The 16234-nt window shown below is 43.0% G+C and overlaps 1 protein-coding gene across 3 annotated transcripts in view; it reads left to right on the top strand.

The window, feature by feature from the left end:
• The window catches only part of usp25 (ubiquitin specific peptidase 25), a 48316-nt gene that overhangs the window by 17137 nt on the left and 14945 nt on the right, over positions 1-16234 (top strand). For 2 of the 3 annotated variants that reach the window (XM_069666839.1, XM_069666840.1), the window contains exons 7-18: positions 1099-1236; positions 3586-3662; positions 5634-5707; positions 6571-6722; positions 10563-10690; positions 10802-10897; positions 11068-11232; positions 11449-11681; positions 11807-11877; positions 11971-12199; positions 13077-13337; positions 14410-14549. In XM_069666839.1, coding sequence (XP_069522940.1) covers positions 1099-1236; positions 3586-3662; positions 5634-5707; positions 6571-6722; positions 10563-10690; positions 10802-10897; positions 11068-11232; positions 11449-11681; positions 11807-11877; positions 11971-12199; positions 13077-13337; positions 14410-14549 — 1764 coding nt within the window. Of the gene's footprint in view, positions 1-1098; positions 1237-3585; positions 3663-5633; positions 5708-6570; positions 6723-10562; positions 10691-10801; positions 10898-11067; positions 11233-11448; positions 11682-11806; positions 11878-11970; positions 12200-13076; positions 13338-14409; positions 14550-15905; positions 16080-16234 lie in introns of all 3 variants that reach the window. The other variant, XM_069666838.1, reaches the window with a different exon arrangement.

A 16234-nucleotide genomic window follows, 5' to 3' on the forward strand; every position in this document is an offset into this window, starting at 1 on the left:
CTGCAGTGGAAGTGTGGGAGTCCTCTCTTCATATAAGTTCCCCTGCTCTTAATCACTGACCTTTAACTTTAGCACTTTGAGCCCACTGGAGCTTAGGATCTAATCTTTACATCAGCATCGCTCACTCTCAAGCACAGGAAAGGCTGTTATTGTGTACTGCTAAGTCATGTTAAATGTCCTTGGGTAAGATCTAGAGTTATGGGACGGAATTAAATATATTTTTCATAGTATTCATATGTATGTTTTCATTAGTGATGTCTTACGCTGTGCTCACATATCACATAGCAAAGGCTATAACAAATCATGAGAAGTAGCAAGTGGGAGCATTAATACTTACCCATAACAGTTCGTAATGGGTGAGTGTCAGCTTGTATCAGCTGCATTTTGTATTGCCTTCTATAACGGTAAATCCGTTCTAGGTTTCACGGTGCCAGAGCAGTGTGTGAGAGAGCGACGAGGCGCTTGTGTGTGCCGTCCCAAAGTTCTGTCTCTTCACCTGCACAAAAAACGCCCAGGCACAAAAGCTGTTCTGTTCCTCTTCCTGTCAGGAGAACGGTGGGCTTGATGTCCTGTCTAGCTAGAATTTGTGCAACTGGCACAAACGCAAAAATTAACCATCATAAGAACTGGTGAAATGCAGAGTTAGGCTACTGAAATAATATCCACACAATACGATACGACCGCTCAGACTCACTACCACCTGCTTCTGCACGTTGAGCTAAGGCAGAGTCGGACACCGTGAGTCCCTCTTGTTATGTAATATGACTCGATGTTGGAGAAAAAAAAAAGCTTTACTGAAAACGGCCACTTTTTCCTATAAATTTGTGCCCTTATATCTTGTAATAATATGCCATCAAGGTTTACCCTTTCCACAGCCATTTTCAGACAAGATTGATTGTTTTAATGAATTAATAAACCTGCAAATTGATCGTGAAAGGCTAAAAAAAAAATCTAAAATCTGCAGGGTCCTGTAATGCCGAGCAAATCATCCTCCCAACAGTAATAAACAGTGTTTTTTCCGGGGAGTATTTTCATGTTCAGTCACTGATTTTACTGAGGTTTGATTCACTGAGTTGTTCTTCTTGTTACTCTGATCAGGAGCACAGGAACCTGCCCTTCATGCAGGAGCTGAGGAACCTCTTCTCCCTCATGGTGGGCTCCAAGAGGAAATATGTGGATCCATCACGGGCTGTGGAAATCCTCAAAGACGCCTTTAAGTCTAGTGAGTCACAGCAGGTGAGTCCTCGTTCTGTTGCAGAATAACATTCACTAAGTGCAGGCAGTGTTCAAAGGGGAGAGTCTTATTGTTATTCGTAGTGATGTCCCAATTCAAGTTTTTTTGCCCTTAGTCTGATCTGATCTGACACTTCTGTTTCCTAGATAACACAGCTGAAGAATATTCACTTCAAGTTCATAAAAGATATTAAAATCAATCCAATGCTTATTCTTGAGAGTGGAGAAGCTCTGAAATGTGTTAAGAAAACAAATATCTGCATCCAAGCTGTTTCTTAACACTAGGAAAGGCAATACATTTTATACAATCAATAACTTTCATGATCTGATAAAGTAAAATAAAAACTCTGCTACCCTTTACCTCATCCCAGGCCTGTAACCAGCCTGTCCAATCGTTTCATTTGGACTTCATAAGATTATTGTATGGCTTACCTGCCAGTCTACATACACGCACTCTGTGGGTGTGCTTTTTACGCATGAGTGGAGTCTTCTTCATGCTTTAGCCTGGAGAGCTGGTTGTACAACAAAGGCAGAGAAATGTTCGTGTGTTTAGGGAGAGTGGCTTTGACATTTCTATGGTTGGATACTTTCAAGATCTTGTTTACTTTTGCTCTTACTCCTACTTACTCCTACTCTTTCAACACCAGCTTGAAAGTTATAATCTCAGAAAATTCAGTTTCGTTCTCTTTGGCGGCACCTATGGCGATAAACGGTAATTGCAGGAGCACACTTCCCAGATATCCAGACAGTGTTGCATGTATGACGTCCACGGTTGGCTCCGGTTGTAACTCTTGATTTTCCTGGCTGACGGTCGCTTTCCTTTTTGCTTCATCTGAGCGTCGAGTTTGTTTCTTTTTCTTTGGATTTTCACTTCTTGTTGAAGTTGTATCTGTAGTCATCCATCTTTTCTTTGTTTGTTCAGCCATAGTAGATTACTGTTTACTCGCAACACTTGCAGAGAGCGGAAAAGCAGCCGCTTAGCTCCGCCTACCCTCTCTGGCAGACCAACCACTGCTGGGTGATGGAAAACACGTCACTAACTGGGCACCGCTTGTGATTTTTTTCTGCGGATGTTGCACCAGACACCCAGTCTGTAATACTGCAAATGCAAAGGCTTTCATCAGTGGGCCATAGGCTCAATCACCATTGTGTTACCTCATTCGGTGATAGAGAGAGACTTAACAGACATTTATTCACAAGAAAATCTAAGAGATTATTACTTTAAGCCTCTAGAGCTAGTTTTAGAACAATGGCAGAGAAAGGTAGTCTGATTTGGTAACTTGGACTACAATGTGCTACACTCCCCAACAAGCACCAGTATTCAGGTTATGCATGTTCTTGTGTTTAGAGAGAGTGGCTTTGACATTTCTATGTTTGGATACTTGTAAAACCTCGTTTACTTTTGCTCTTTCCACAACGTTACCTACACCAGCTTTAATGTCTTTTTTGGCCTGTGTTTCAAAATAAAGTCTCCTTCTCTGTAATCTTATCGGCCTTGAGGTTTTAAACTGATTACAAATACTGCAAAGTCTTCAATGCAGTTTGTTGATGTATTTTTCATTATCACATGCGGTGAAGGTCATTTTGACAGTTACCAACACACCAAGAAATGTGTGTATAAATATGTCAATCATTTCTGTATAAAACCAGTATGATTTGATATCATTCATTCTTTTTTTCTCCTACACAAACTGTCTCACACAAACCAGGAACATTTAACACCCTGTATCCCCCTTTTTGTTCATCGTCCTTCTGAGCAAGAGGCTTCACTGCTCAATATCTCTGCTGTTCCCCTGACTCAGCTCTACTGAATCCAAGACACTTAACCTCTCTTATCCATAACTATTAATCCTCAAACCCACATCATCCCCTCTGAACTTGGCAAAAATATAATATTGACTAGGAATTAGCTGTTCTGTGCATTTATCTATAAAGTGCCTTCCCCATGTCAGTGTTGTTCACGTCCTTACATAAGCATCCACACTAAGCCAGTGGCTGTGCAGAGGTTAACTGAGGTCAACCCTCTGGCCTCTGTGCTCATCAGTCATGTCACTACTCTGTGTATTAGTCAGGTTGGAGGGGCAGTGACCTGAATTAGCGGCCGGCATTGATGTCTATGAGAGAGTGGCCTCGTGGCGTGCAGGTTCCCTTTGAGGTTCAGCGATCAGTCCACTAAGACGAGTCATCTTTTATCCCAGGCTCAGTGTACATCAGCACATGACAGACGTGCCATTGATTTGACTGATTGGACTTTCTTGCTTGTAGCTGCAGTTTGACTCCGTGATCTCCATGTCCCAAAGGCAGCCATGTAATTGGTCATTTTGTATGTTCTGTCTGTGCTTTGCTCAACAGCAGGATGTGAGCGAGTTCACCCACAAGCTGCTGGACTGGCTGGAGGACGCCTTCCAGATGAAGGCTGAAGAAGACAGGTAACCACGGCGGGAAACAGCATCTTATTGCAATATTGTGATGATACAAAGATGCAAAGTTTCATTTTATTACATAACAGATTACAACTATTTTGTAAATATCAATTCAGCTTTTATAAGAATAACAGTTATTTACTATGAAAGCTCCCAGTTGCTGAAAGTTTAAAATCCTGTAACAATAGTTTAGTCAAACTATGTTGACTCTGGTGCATGAACATTTTTAGCAGGTTTTTATAGCATTGTTCGTCGATCCCATTTTAAAATCATAAATGTCCATCAAGTGAGATGAACGGACTGAAAACTTGATCCTATTGAATAAAACAGATGTTGACAAAATGACGTTTGGGACATTTCCACAAAAAGGACGTAAATAGTAGGAAGTTGTACCAGATATATGCAGGGTTATTATGAACATATATACAATTAAAAATGGTAACAAATTAAACAATCATACATAGCAAGACAACAGGTGGAGCAACACGTTGAATAAACTCTACAATGAGGGGGGGATTCACTAAAGGATTGCGCTTCTTTTGCGCCCGCTAAACCTGTGAAAATGGCACAAAAAGACTCCGCCTCATTCTCCGAGCACACGCAGCGGGTTGAATGCACCCCAAAGTGTGCTGCAGAGCAAACAGCGTCTCTGCTCCGGTGCCGTTTGCACATATTTAAATGAGTCATTATGCAAACGTTCTTTCTATGTAAATGAGCCTCGTGCAAAAAGCACCTTATTCACAAACGTCAGCGCTGACAGCACCGCGCAGTTAGAGTGAAAATATTACTGTCTGCAGAGAGCTGGTGGTAACTGCAGCGCACTATTATAAGGGCTGTCACGCTCTGAGTTTACACTGATCATGACAACAAATCCACCTTTTGTGAGATCAAAAAATGTATCTGTCTGTAAAAAGAATCTGTGCAAGGCTCAACCCCGGCAGACGGGCGCACTTTGTCCACATGTGTGGAGCTGTTAGTCATGACGGGGATTATTATATGGACAAGCTGCTGTTATGCGCTCATTTAAAAAAATGAAGCTGCGTTACAGTTAAACTAGTAAACACCTGTCGAGTCCGGACTTTACAATAAATTGTTAAAGAGCTGCCCCCTCCTCTCCCTGCTCATCATCGATCTGTGCATGGAGTTGAGATCCGTCAGTGTACGCTCAACTGATGCCTGAGAGCACAGCACCGTGCAGCAGAGAGTGGAGGTGCAGACAGCTTCTCTCCACAATCAGACACAAAACAACACTTTATGGGCGTGTTTGCACATGAATATCATTAGTGCAAATTGCTTTGTGAATCGGACCTTGAGACGGAGCAGATTTGTTGAGCTATCAGCGGCCGAAATTCATTCTTAGTGAATTCCCCCCTTATAGTTTTGGGTCCCATTTGTGTTACATTTCTAAAGATCCTCAAATGTATGTTTAGTGTGTTTAGTCTGTGTGACTTTCTGAAAGGAAAGATCACCGTATCCTACTTCCTGCAGACTCACACGACAACAACACGTTGTATGTGCGCTGCAGGTTAAGCTGCTAAAAGTAAACACACCGGAGTGAACTGTTCATTTATGTGGCCACAGTGTTAACCAGCACCAGGACAACGTGCTGCTGATAACAGGAATACACGCACTGACGCCTTGTGTGACTGCCTCGATCATTCAGCCAACATTATGCGTGATGACAGCAGTGTCCTGTACATGTTTACATATAGGCGACGGACTCTGTATGTACAGCACACAGTTCAGTTCAAATAGCAATATATTTTATGCCAAAATTGCAATGAAATCTTATTGTCACAAAGGTTTGGCAATTCCCACCCCTAGTAACCACAGCCCGTTATATTTAAAGGTCACTGCTGCAAGATTGGACGTACATTCGACAGTTATTTAGCGGTGGATCAAATGTACATGGTTTATATAAAGATGAATCAGAGCATCTCCTGTAAACTACTGTGTCCTTTGTTTTTCTGCTTCCAGGGAGGGTGAGAAGCCAAAGAACCCCATGGTGGAGCTTTTCTACGGGCGCTTCCTGGCAGTGGGTGTCCTGGAAGGTGAGATGAGCTGTTAAATGAAAGCCAATAAAAAGAAAAAAGTGAGGGGTAGCCGGAGAACCACAGAGAGTTAAAGCATTAACTCAGTCTGATTGCATCAGCCAGAAAAGCAAGCAAGTCCTCGCCCCGAGTAATGAAAGGTGACCTTGTCTTAATGAGATGTGGTCCATGTAAAAGAGGAGCGCGGTTGCATTGATTGTGGAAGACCTTGATGGCTGATTGACATTGTGCTTATTATGCATGACAATACTGGCCCAGAGCCACCGAAAGCTGGGCCAGTGGACTCTGCTGCTCATAAAATGACCTTAATGCCTCATCTGCATGTCCGCTAGCAACTCCCCTCTCTCTTTTTTTGGGCTTCTCATCAGTAGTTGATGCAGGGCGGTCTGTGCAGCTGTTTAATGATGAGTGAGTGACTGCTGAACAAGTGAAAATCAGCTCGGATGCAGACGGGTGTGAAATGGCTCGTTACTGCTGCTTCTTTCACGCTCTTTGCTTTTCCAACTCTGCTGTCACGCCTGACAAACATTTGACCTGTGTACAGTATGTGATCTGATGTGTATCATCCACTCTCTCTCTCGCTTTGGGATGAAACAGTTTTAAGAAGTGGATTGGAAAAGTGCACGTCTACCTTTGTCTTAACCCCAACTCTGTCATCAGACAGGCCAGGAAGTACTCTGCACAAAGTCAGCTATGTAAAACAAAAATAATGTAATAAATAAGGGAAATATAACTTTAGACAAGCAAAAAAAATTCCACCAACTGTACAGGAAAATTTCACTTGCTTAGATTTAAAAACAGGGAAAGGTTTTTAATTGATTTCTTGTCCGTGCTCATGTTGTACGCGTTTGCTTCCTCCACAGGTAAAAAGTTTGAAAACACAGAGATGTTCGGGCAGTACCCCCTGCAGGTGAACGGCTTCAAGGATCTCCACGAATGTCTGGAGGCGGCGATGATCGAGGGCGAGATCGAGTCGTTGCACTCGGCAGAGAATTCTGCCAGGTCTGGACAAGAGGTCAGTATCAACACAGTTTGATAACAGTTGAGTCCATTGAAACCCTAATATATATATGGACACAGTTAGAATGTCTATTTTAGGTTTATAACACTGTAGCAAGCCATATCATTTTTATTATAGCCCAACACCAAGTCACAAACTCGCTCTCTCTGACAGCTGTCAGATTCACTTTATACAGTCGGGTTAAATATGTTGGGGTCATGTGGTGGATCCCCTCTGAAGGCCTGACCCCCTGGCCTTTATGTGACTCCTGCTCTATTCAGAGTTTGACCTCTGTTTAGCTTGTAGCCTTCCTCACACTGTCCCACAGCAGCAGGGAGCAGCTAATTATCAGGCTGGTACACAGATGAATGTGGCACCCAGCCATCAGCGGGAGGCAGAGCTGGAGGGACGCGCCGTTCACATCATGCAGGAATACATGAGAGTAGCATGGACGTGAAGGAGCTGGATGATAAGTACATTTTACTTCAGATCTTTAGCACACGTTGGCAAGTGACTTTAAGTTTCTTGGGATGGCCCCTGAAATCCTGCTCTTAAAGGGCCAATTCGACGATTTTCAACCTCAGTCCTGTCATGCTATTATGGGGAGCTAATGCCATTATGCCATTAAAAAAAATCGCTTCGTGCCTTTGAGGGACGCTATCCGCTTCTCCTATGGGCCCTGGATTAAGTTAAATGCGTCATCTGGTAGAGGCCAGGGAGCTCGCTAAACTACACTTCCTCAATCTAGGACGCCCTTCTCCGATGTCATGTCTCATTCAAAATCGTCAGCTTTGAAATGTAGACTGCAGACCCGAAGATTTTTTTTGGACAATCCACCGGTATGTTCTTGTCGTATTTCGGATTCTGTACCGCTCTGAGCCATTACCTGCAGCGATGATGTCCTTGACTGGAAAACGGTAGCATTTCACTCCAGCGTCTCTCACTGGGCTGATCCTTTCAGAAGGAGGGGCGCAATGCATGCTGGGTGTTGTAGGAATGTAGAACGGGCGAAACGAAACGAATGTACAACTTTCTCCACAGCTATGGCGCCAATTTCAATTATTATTGCTTCTATTGATTACAGAGAACACCAGCTTTGACTGACAGTGGCTTTTTCCAGGGGAGAACTGCTCCTTTAATTGTTTGTAAATATATAATAATCATTTTATCAACAATTAAAAGAACCAGTAAATGAGATTAGAGGATTTTTGTAACAAATGGTCCCACAGGAATCCTGTCCTCTCTACTCTGTGATGGTTTTTTGTTGGGTGTGGCTGAGCTCCTCTCACAGACAAACGTATATAAACAGACAGCAAAGCAGAGAGACAGTGGAAGAGTAAACGAAGTGAAGGACACCACTTGAGCTTTAACAAATACTCTTGTCAGTCTAAGTTCAGTAAAGCCTGGCCCACACTGAAAGATGTTTAAAATCTTAGATGTTGAAAATGTGAGAGAGCCCACACATGACGACAGATAACGATAGATTGAATAGTTTTGTTCTTGTAGTGTGTGGAGAGCAACAATATGACCCACACAGCACACTTACAGACTCATTCACCAACAAGCAGAGTCCGACTCTCACAGCTGGAAATCTCTCGCGGTCAAACGAGACTTTAGAGTAAACAAACATGGCAGATGACGGGCAGGAGGAATTGGTGATGATAGTTTTGGGATTTTTTACTGAAAATTCAAGAAGAGCAGTTGTTGTACTTCCTTCTTCTTGCTTCCCATTTAGCAATCATTTTGTTCCACGTGACGATCCACAGAGTGCGTGCTCGGCTGTCCTCAAGGTTGTTTAATATTTACGGTTTGAAATCAGTGCGGCCATGACGTTCTTCTGAGCAGATCCGGGAAGTAAAATCACTCTTAACATCCCTCACACCACAGGAACATCTGCCAAGATCATCTCTAGAACCATCAAAAAATCTGTCTTACTTTAGTCAGGCGGGAATCAGGCCCAAAATCAGAGTGATTATCTTGCGGTTTGGAGCCAGCCTAACACATCTGAAAGTAAATAGTCAATGATGCTGATTTCTGCAAACAGCCAGAAAGCAATCAGAACCATGTAGGAAAGAATAGTCTCATCTGCTTGTTCTGCACTCTACCATCCACCATAGCTAACAGTGCATTGGTATGAAAACACTCAAATAAAAGCTACATGTTTGCAGACTGTTTAACCAAATCTGCAACACATCTTCAAACTGAGTAAATTCTTGTCAAGCCCCACTCCCACGCCAGCCTCTCCTCCCTCTACCAGCTTTACCTGCCAGGCGGTGAATCAGCATTTTCAGCAACAAGGAGGAGGATAGAGGGCAGGCTGAATGATTCATATTGACTGTGTTTTAAATTCGGCTTCACTCTGTGATACATTTCAGGAATATTATAAATTATATTTGATCTGAGATTTGTTACATGGGACATATTAAGGCGGTTATAAAGTCTCATTGACTCAGTGCACAAAACAACCAGGTTCTCATTTTTAGATGGTGCTGATTGTCATGGCAAATTCTCCCTACAATAGTGTTTTCCTCCTCTTTCCCACAACACTGTACTCCACGGTTGGGTCTTGTTAGGTTATTGTCAGGCATCATGAAGATAACAGGTTAGGGTAAGGTGTGATCGTCATTCACCTCAGGCTACCTTCTTGCACTAGCTTGTAGTCAAGTCGTCGTCAAGATTTCAACTTACCATTCTGATACCTCCTGGTGATTCTCGCTTGTACATATAAGGGCGAATAACCAATCCTAGAGCAGCCATGTTTTCTACAACTTTGGAGTGACAGTGCAGTGCGGCCGCGGTCACTCCCAATACTGTCAGCCAATCGTGGCTAAGGACTAACCTTTGAATGGCAAAATGGCTTGTTCATTTCAGAAGGAAGGAGAGGCTCTGAAAAAAGTAATTCAATTAAAATATGTATACAAGTAATCTGATTGGATAAGAGGCATTCCATGAGTGCTGATATAAAGAACAACATCACTGGGACTTTTCACTCTGTGTATCACTCCGCCTCAGCCAGGAGTTCTGAATACTGTTAATTAACATTGCGGCAGACCGTGTATGTTTACATAAAAATATACATATACATATACATATACATACGACCGAATCACAGCCGTGTTGATATTCAGTACAACATCACTCCCTCTCATGTGATATTGCTTAATTAGAATAATAGAAAACTGATGGCATAGCTAAAATATGTCCCCTTTAAAAAAAGGGGGGGGGGGGGGGCATTGTGAAGCACAACGCATCTCAGTCCTTCATCAGTTCCCAGGTACATCTTATGTTTCACAATTCATCAGTATCTGCATCATGCATCATATGCATATCGTATGTGAAATGATTTTTTAAAAGCATTAATGTTCTTGTTGCCTGTTCTTTTTCTATTTTTCTTCTGTGCCCCTCAAAAAAAAGCTAATTGTAAATGTAAAAGACCTCCTCGAAAATGCAGAATATCACGTCGCCTCACATTCGGGGTTCAGATCTGGCTGGCCATGACATGTAGAGAGAGATGATTTAAGGAACATTTTGTGTGCTCTCTAATGTTTTTCTGGAGCTTTGCATTAACCTACCTTTCTTTCCTTATGTATCGCATGTGCCTCTTAACTCATACTGTCAATTAAAAGAAATAATTTCCATTTAAACTAATCATCTAAGAAAGTGAATTTCTAAATGGGTGTCAATGCAGTTGTACGGGAAATTACACTTGAATCGGTGGAGGTATGACAACTCCTGTGTAGGTTTGCTTTTTGTAATTGTTTTGCCTCGATGCTATGCAGATGTCAGGTCAAGTCAGCAGCCAAAAACATTTAGGAAAGTCCAGAGAATTAACATCATCTCTTCTCTGTCTTTCAGCACTGGTTCACAGAGCTCCCTCCTGTGTTGACCTTTGAACTGTCCAGATTTGAGTTTAACCAAGCTCTGGGACGACCTGAGAAGATCCACAACAAGCTCGAGTTCCCCTCCATGCTCTACATGGACAGGTAAGAGAAACATAAACTCTGCCTTTATGACAGATACAGTATTTGTCTTTGCATTAATGAACCTGAGGTCTCTTTAAGACTGAAGTATCTGCTGTGATCTGGTGTTTTCAGGTACATGGACAGGAACAGAGAGATAACCAGGATCAAGAGGGAGGAGATCAGGAGGCTGAAAGAGCATCTGACGCTGCTTCAGCAGCGACTGGAGAGGTACTGCTTATACACTAATATCTGTTTCTTAAGCCAAGGTCAACAAAGCTCTTCACACAGCCATGGAGAGTCGTTTCTCACTCTGACTATGCCCTCTCTCTCCGTCTGTCTTCATGCCCTCTATTCTCATTTCTTCGACACTCGCTCTTCCTCCTTCTTCTCTCTCTCAGGTATCTGAGTTACGGCTCCGGCCCCAAGAGGTTTCCTCTGGCAGATGTCCTCCAGTACGCCATGGAGTTTGCCTCCAGTAAGCCAGTGTGCACCTCCCCAGTGGAAGACATCGATTCATCAGCGCCCCCCGGTGGCACAACAGGACAACAGCTGCCCCCACCAAGGCAAGTTTCATAACAGATAACCTACTGGTTGTTTCAACTTGTTTCTTCTCCTCCATTTACTCTGTTAGTGTCAGGTGAGGATTAGAGAGCGGTAAAGGGAGAGCTTAAACATCGAACTAATGCAAGGAGAATTTGATATTCTTCCCTGAAACCCCTCTTACTGTTCATGAGGCTCACTAACACAAATGTATAAACTGTATCTCTGTAACCCTGCAGCACAGCCGAGCAGGACTCCTTGCCCCCGTTAGAGAGCTCTGCATCGGGACCCACCACAGCTCCCACTGCAGCCCAGCAGCAGAGAGTTCCCATTCATAAGCCCTTCACCCAGTCCCGGCTTCCTCCCGACCTCCCCATGCACCCCGCCCCCCGACACATCACTGAGGAGGAGCTGAGGGTGCTGGAGGGCTGCTTGCATCGCTGGAGGAGTGAGGTGGAAAATGACACCCGCGGTGAGTCGGACCTCCGCCTGTGTGCAGCCCTTTGTGTTGTAGTTCTTTTAGCATGATTTACCTGTCTATTAATAAACAAGATGGCACTTACAAATAGATTGTACTTTATGTTTTTCTTCCACCAGATCTGCAGGGCAGTATAACCAGAATCCACAGAACCATCGAGCTCATGTACTCTGACAAATCTATGATGCAGGTGAACAGAACACTCAGAAATCACTCATTTGAATAAAAATCAACTACTCTCTTTGTCGATCAGTCGCTAAATTTCCTTTTTGTGTTGTTCCAGGTTCCGTACCGGCTTCATGCGGTTCTGGTCCATGAAGGTCAGGCTAATGCGGGCCACTACTGGGCATACATCTATGACCCACATCAGCGCTGCTGGATGAAGTACAACGACATCTCTGTCACCAAGTCGTCCTGGGAGGAGCTGGTCAGGGACTCGTTCGGAGGATACCGCAACGCCAGTGCCTACTGTCTCATGTACATCAACGACAAGAAGCCCTTTCTCATAGAAGGTACACGCGGACAGAGGTTCAGCCAGCAGTAGGGGTCACATGCATCTTTGTTGAAGTATAGTAGAAATGATTTAAAGAGCAAAAGCAAAGAACTTGTTTGCACAACAAGATTACATTCAAAGGAAATGCAAAGATGCAGATTTGCGATGCGAATATGCAAAATCGTGTCACTCTATTTGAAAGATACAGGGGGACATAGGGGTGGGTGGTGTACTGGTCTCAATGCTGGGACCGGTGTCACGTTCTGCCACGTGCAATACCATCATTACCAGGATAGACACACATGTTTTACTTTTCGTACACATGAGGGCGAAATACCATAACGCAATAACATACATCTCCATGAAGATGCATTTTATACTGGTATATTGATCGCACCGGTATAAAGAACACAGCCCGCTTTTTAGATGAAAAAAAAAAGTATTAAAGGTGCGTCTTAGACACCGAATGTTACAGTAGTTATTTCAGCATCCATCGCTGGATATCACATAATCTCGTACCTTTAAAGCTGGAGGTAACCCCTAGGGATGTTAACAGATACATTTTAGAAAAACAGACCATACCCCAAGAGTGAAGATACAGAATAGATAGAATTAAACAAATTATGTTTTAACATTTGCTAAATTTACAATGGTACATGTTTCAAATTCATAGTTATTCTCTGGGCAGTCAAATGTTCTGACTACTTTCCTTATGAACCTGACAATGAAAGGAAAGGTTTGAGTCTTAATAATAAACGCATTTTTGCTCTTTGGGTAATTGTGAAGCGATGAAAATGATTAGTAACTTCTGTCTGTTGAAAATAGTTAATACGAAACACAAACTCTTCCTTAGCAGACCATTTGACGTTCACTGTCTCTGTCTGTCGTCTGTGCAGAGGAGTTTGACAAAGAAACAGGACAGATACTCAGCGGCATGGACAAACTGCCCCCCGACCTGAAGCATTACGTGAAGGAGGACAACGAGCTGTTCGACAAGGAGATCGAGGAGTGGGACGCCCTGCAGGCCCGCAAAGCCCAGCAGGAGAAGCTGGCCCTGGCCACAGCAGCCGCTGCTGCCGCGGCGGCGTCCGCCACATCCACCTCTTCCTCCTCTCCTCAGCCCATGAGTATTGAGTCCAGCCCTCCAGACAACGCAGGTCAGGGTCATGGCGCTCGGAATGGACGAGTAGAATACTTAATTGAGAATCAATACTGGGTAGGAAGATAAATACAGAAAACTCCTGTTCCCTGGAGAGTTAAAAAGAAGCAGGAAATGACCTTGAAATATTGGCATGCAGCCTTAGAGCTTTAAGCGCCTTTGACATGTTATTGTATGTAGTATTGTATACCATATATACAGTATATCACAGGAAACGTCTTACTTAAAGCTCCTGGCTGATTAGAAGTGAGCTAAGTTGGTTATTCTGCATTTGTAATGACTAAGAGGTGACACACAGAATGATGATTGGCTAAATTAGGCAGTGAAAGGTTTTTTATGATGGAAGTGTAATTCACCCAAACATGTAGTTCATGTGGAGCATAGACCGTACATATGAAGTGGACTTTGTCATCCATTGAAGCTACTGTTCTGATGCCTGGAGTTTGGCATTTTGGCCGTCGCCTTCTAAGTTTCTTGTGACGATATTTCAACAGAAAGGTGTAACTGAAGAGGAGCAAGGGGTTAAGAAACACTTCGTTATTAGCTAACTGCAGCGCTACCTTGGTTAGCAGTTTGCTTCAGTAATTCAAGACGACTGTGATATTATTTTGGCTGGCAAAACATTTTACTCTAAAAGGGTCGATATTTTACAAACTGAACATCATGCTGTTTTGAAGAAGACTTCAGAGATTGAGTCCATAACCCTGTTACTAAAAAGTTTATTGATGTAATAAATCACTGAGAAGTGGGCTCATTTATGCAGTTGCGCATTGGCTTCACTTCACTCAGACCTTGAGGCTACATCCACACCGTGTATACTGTCTATAATGTGACACAATGCTATCACATAAACTAGAATTTAATCTAGGCAGCGCTCCATAATCAGAAGTCTCTACATCTTACCCTGGATGTCGGTAAATCCTAGTGACACTAATGTAGATACATTTGCACCCAGTGCACTGCTGCTTTGGCATGTGTGTGAATGAAACAGAAAATCAGTTGAAGATTTTAAAAAGACAACTTCTGCAAAGTAAAGAACCATTGATATGTGTGTCTTTGCCCCTCTGCAGCACCCCAGCAGGACCCTGAGTACATGGAGCAGCCGTCACCCACGAACGACTCCAAACACCTGCAGGAGGACACAGAGAGAGCCATCTCCAGGGCTGCTGCTGAGCAGGAGGAGAGAAGCCCTGAAGCTCTGTTAAACGCTGTATGTAAAACATTCACAGCACACAACTCTTCTCCATCTTTTTTTACACATCAGTCTGTTGATATAAGTCAACAAACTGAAGTGTAGTCACCTGCATTTTTATCTTTTTTATATTACACAGTCATCTGTGTGCCGATGAGTAACTAACAAAGTAATCGTTTTCTCTGGGTCTTATTTATTTTTTTATCAAACATTACACAACACAAGCAAGGATCAAGACAGGAGGGAACATGTCAGTTTTTATTCCTAAAATGTGATATTTAAGTGCCCATAGAAATTTATTTACAATTTATTTTTAGAACAATGCTCTTTTGACACAGAATCTCACCATCTTACAAACACAGATAAGATAGTTAGCAACAAGCTAGTGAACATTGTGCAGAATTTAAGAGCCAAACTGAGCAAAAGAATAAAATACTTTCATTTGTCAGTTTGGTAGAAAAAAGCTATTGATTTAGTCACCAACTGATACATTCGATTAGGAGCTTTACATGGCGAGTAGGGAAAGCAGAAACAATTACAGCAACAATATAGCGAAAAATCCTGAATATAAGATGCAGTGTGTTTTTGGGGCGTCTACCAGAGGGAAACGGGTTTCCTATATTTATTAATAAAACGTGTATATAAGTTATTTCAATACTACTTCTATTTATTTTCATTCAAAACACACAAAGTACAGCCTTCCATCTATTTTGTCCATGTGGAGTTTGCAATCCTGCTAGATACCGTTGCTGTAGTTGAGCTCAGCCTACGGTAACGTTGATTGTTGTGAGAGTGGCAGCTGCACTGGTGTTCATGATGGCGCATGTCCGTAACAAAGCTTTAGCTAGATTAAAGCGCCATCGTCTAATTAAAATACCGTAACACAATAACATACCTCTCTCTGCATTTTATACTGGTATATTGGTTGCACCTGTATGAAGGACACTGATATGACAGCCCACTTTTTAATTTACTAAATGTGCTTCTTATACACCGAATTTTACAGTACATGTTTCATAATACACATTGGCATGTGAGTGATGTTTCAGGACATGCTCCCCCCCCCCTTAATCCCTCGTTCATGATTATTTCCAACACTATGTCCCGGACGGTGCTCTGTGAGTCTGAACAAGGAGTGAAAGTTATTTAGTCTGTCAAGCCTAGATTAGAAAAGACAATGTCAGCTTGTCAGCTTAGAGAGAGTCAGTCTTAAGGGAAAACCACATCAAATCTTGTAGTGTTCAGATATTAAGTCAGTTTATTTGATGAGCTCTGTTTCTCTTACAGTTCAGTTTTTCCCTCTACATTTAATGTCCTTTGCCTCTCCATCAGTACTCTCTCCTTCCTGCTTCATCTGTCCCACTCTCTCTACAGTCTCTTCCCCCTCCCTCCTCCCCCCACCCTGAGGTCCAGGTGAGCTCCCCCTCCACCCCTCCTCCTGACCTCGTCACGGACGACGAGTCCCCTGGCCAGCGCACAGTAGAGGTGGCCATTCCCAACGTGGGGACGTTTGTCATTGAGTCAGAGGAGGGGGGGTACGATGACGAGGTAGCTCTCGCCCCGATGAATCCTCTCTCTCTTTGTTGTGCTCAGAAGTCTGTGCCTGTTTGATAAATGCCGTGTGAGCGTCCTTCACATGGCTCTACGTGAGGTTTTTCACACCTGAGAGAATCTTAACAATGACTGGATCCAGGTTTGGCTTC

The sequence above is a fragment of the Semicossyphus pulcher genome, unplaced genomic scaffold (genome assembly GCF_022749685.1).
Source record: "Semicossyphus pulcher isolate SPU_LCO1_2020_fin unplaced genomic scaffold, fSemPul1.0.p SCAF_10, whole genome shotgun sequence".
Taxonomy (NCBI): Eukaryota; Metazoa; Chordata; class Actinopteri; order Labriformes; family Labridae; genus Semicossyphus; species Semicossyphus pulcher.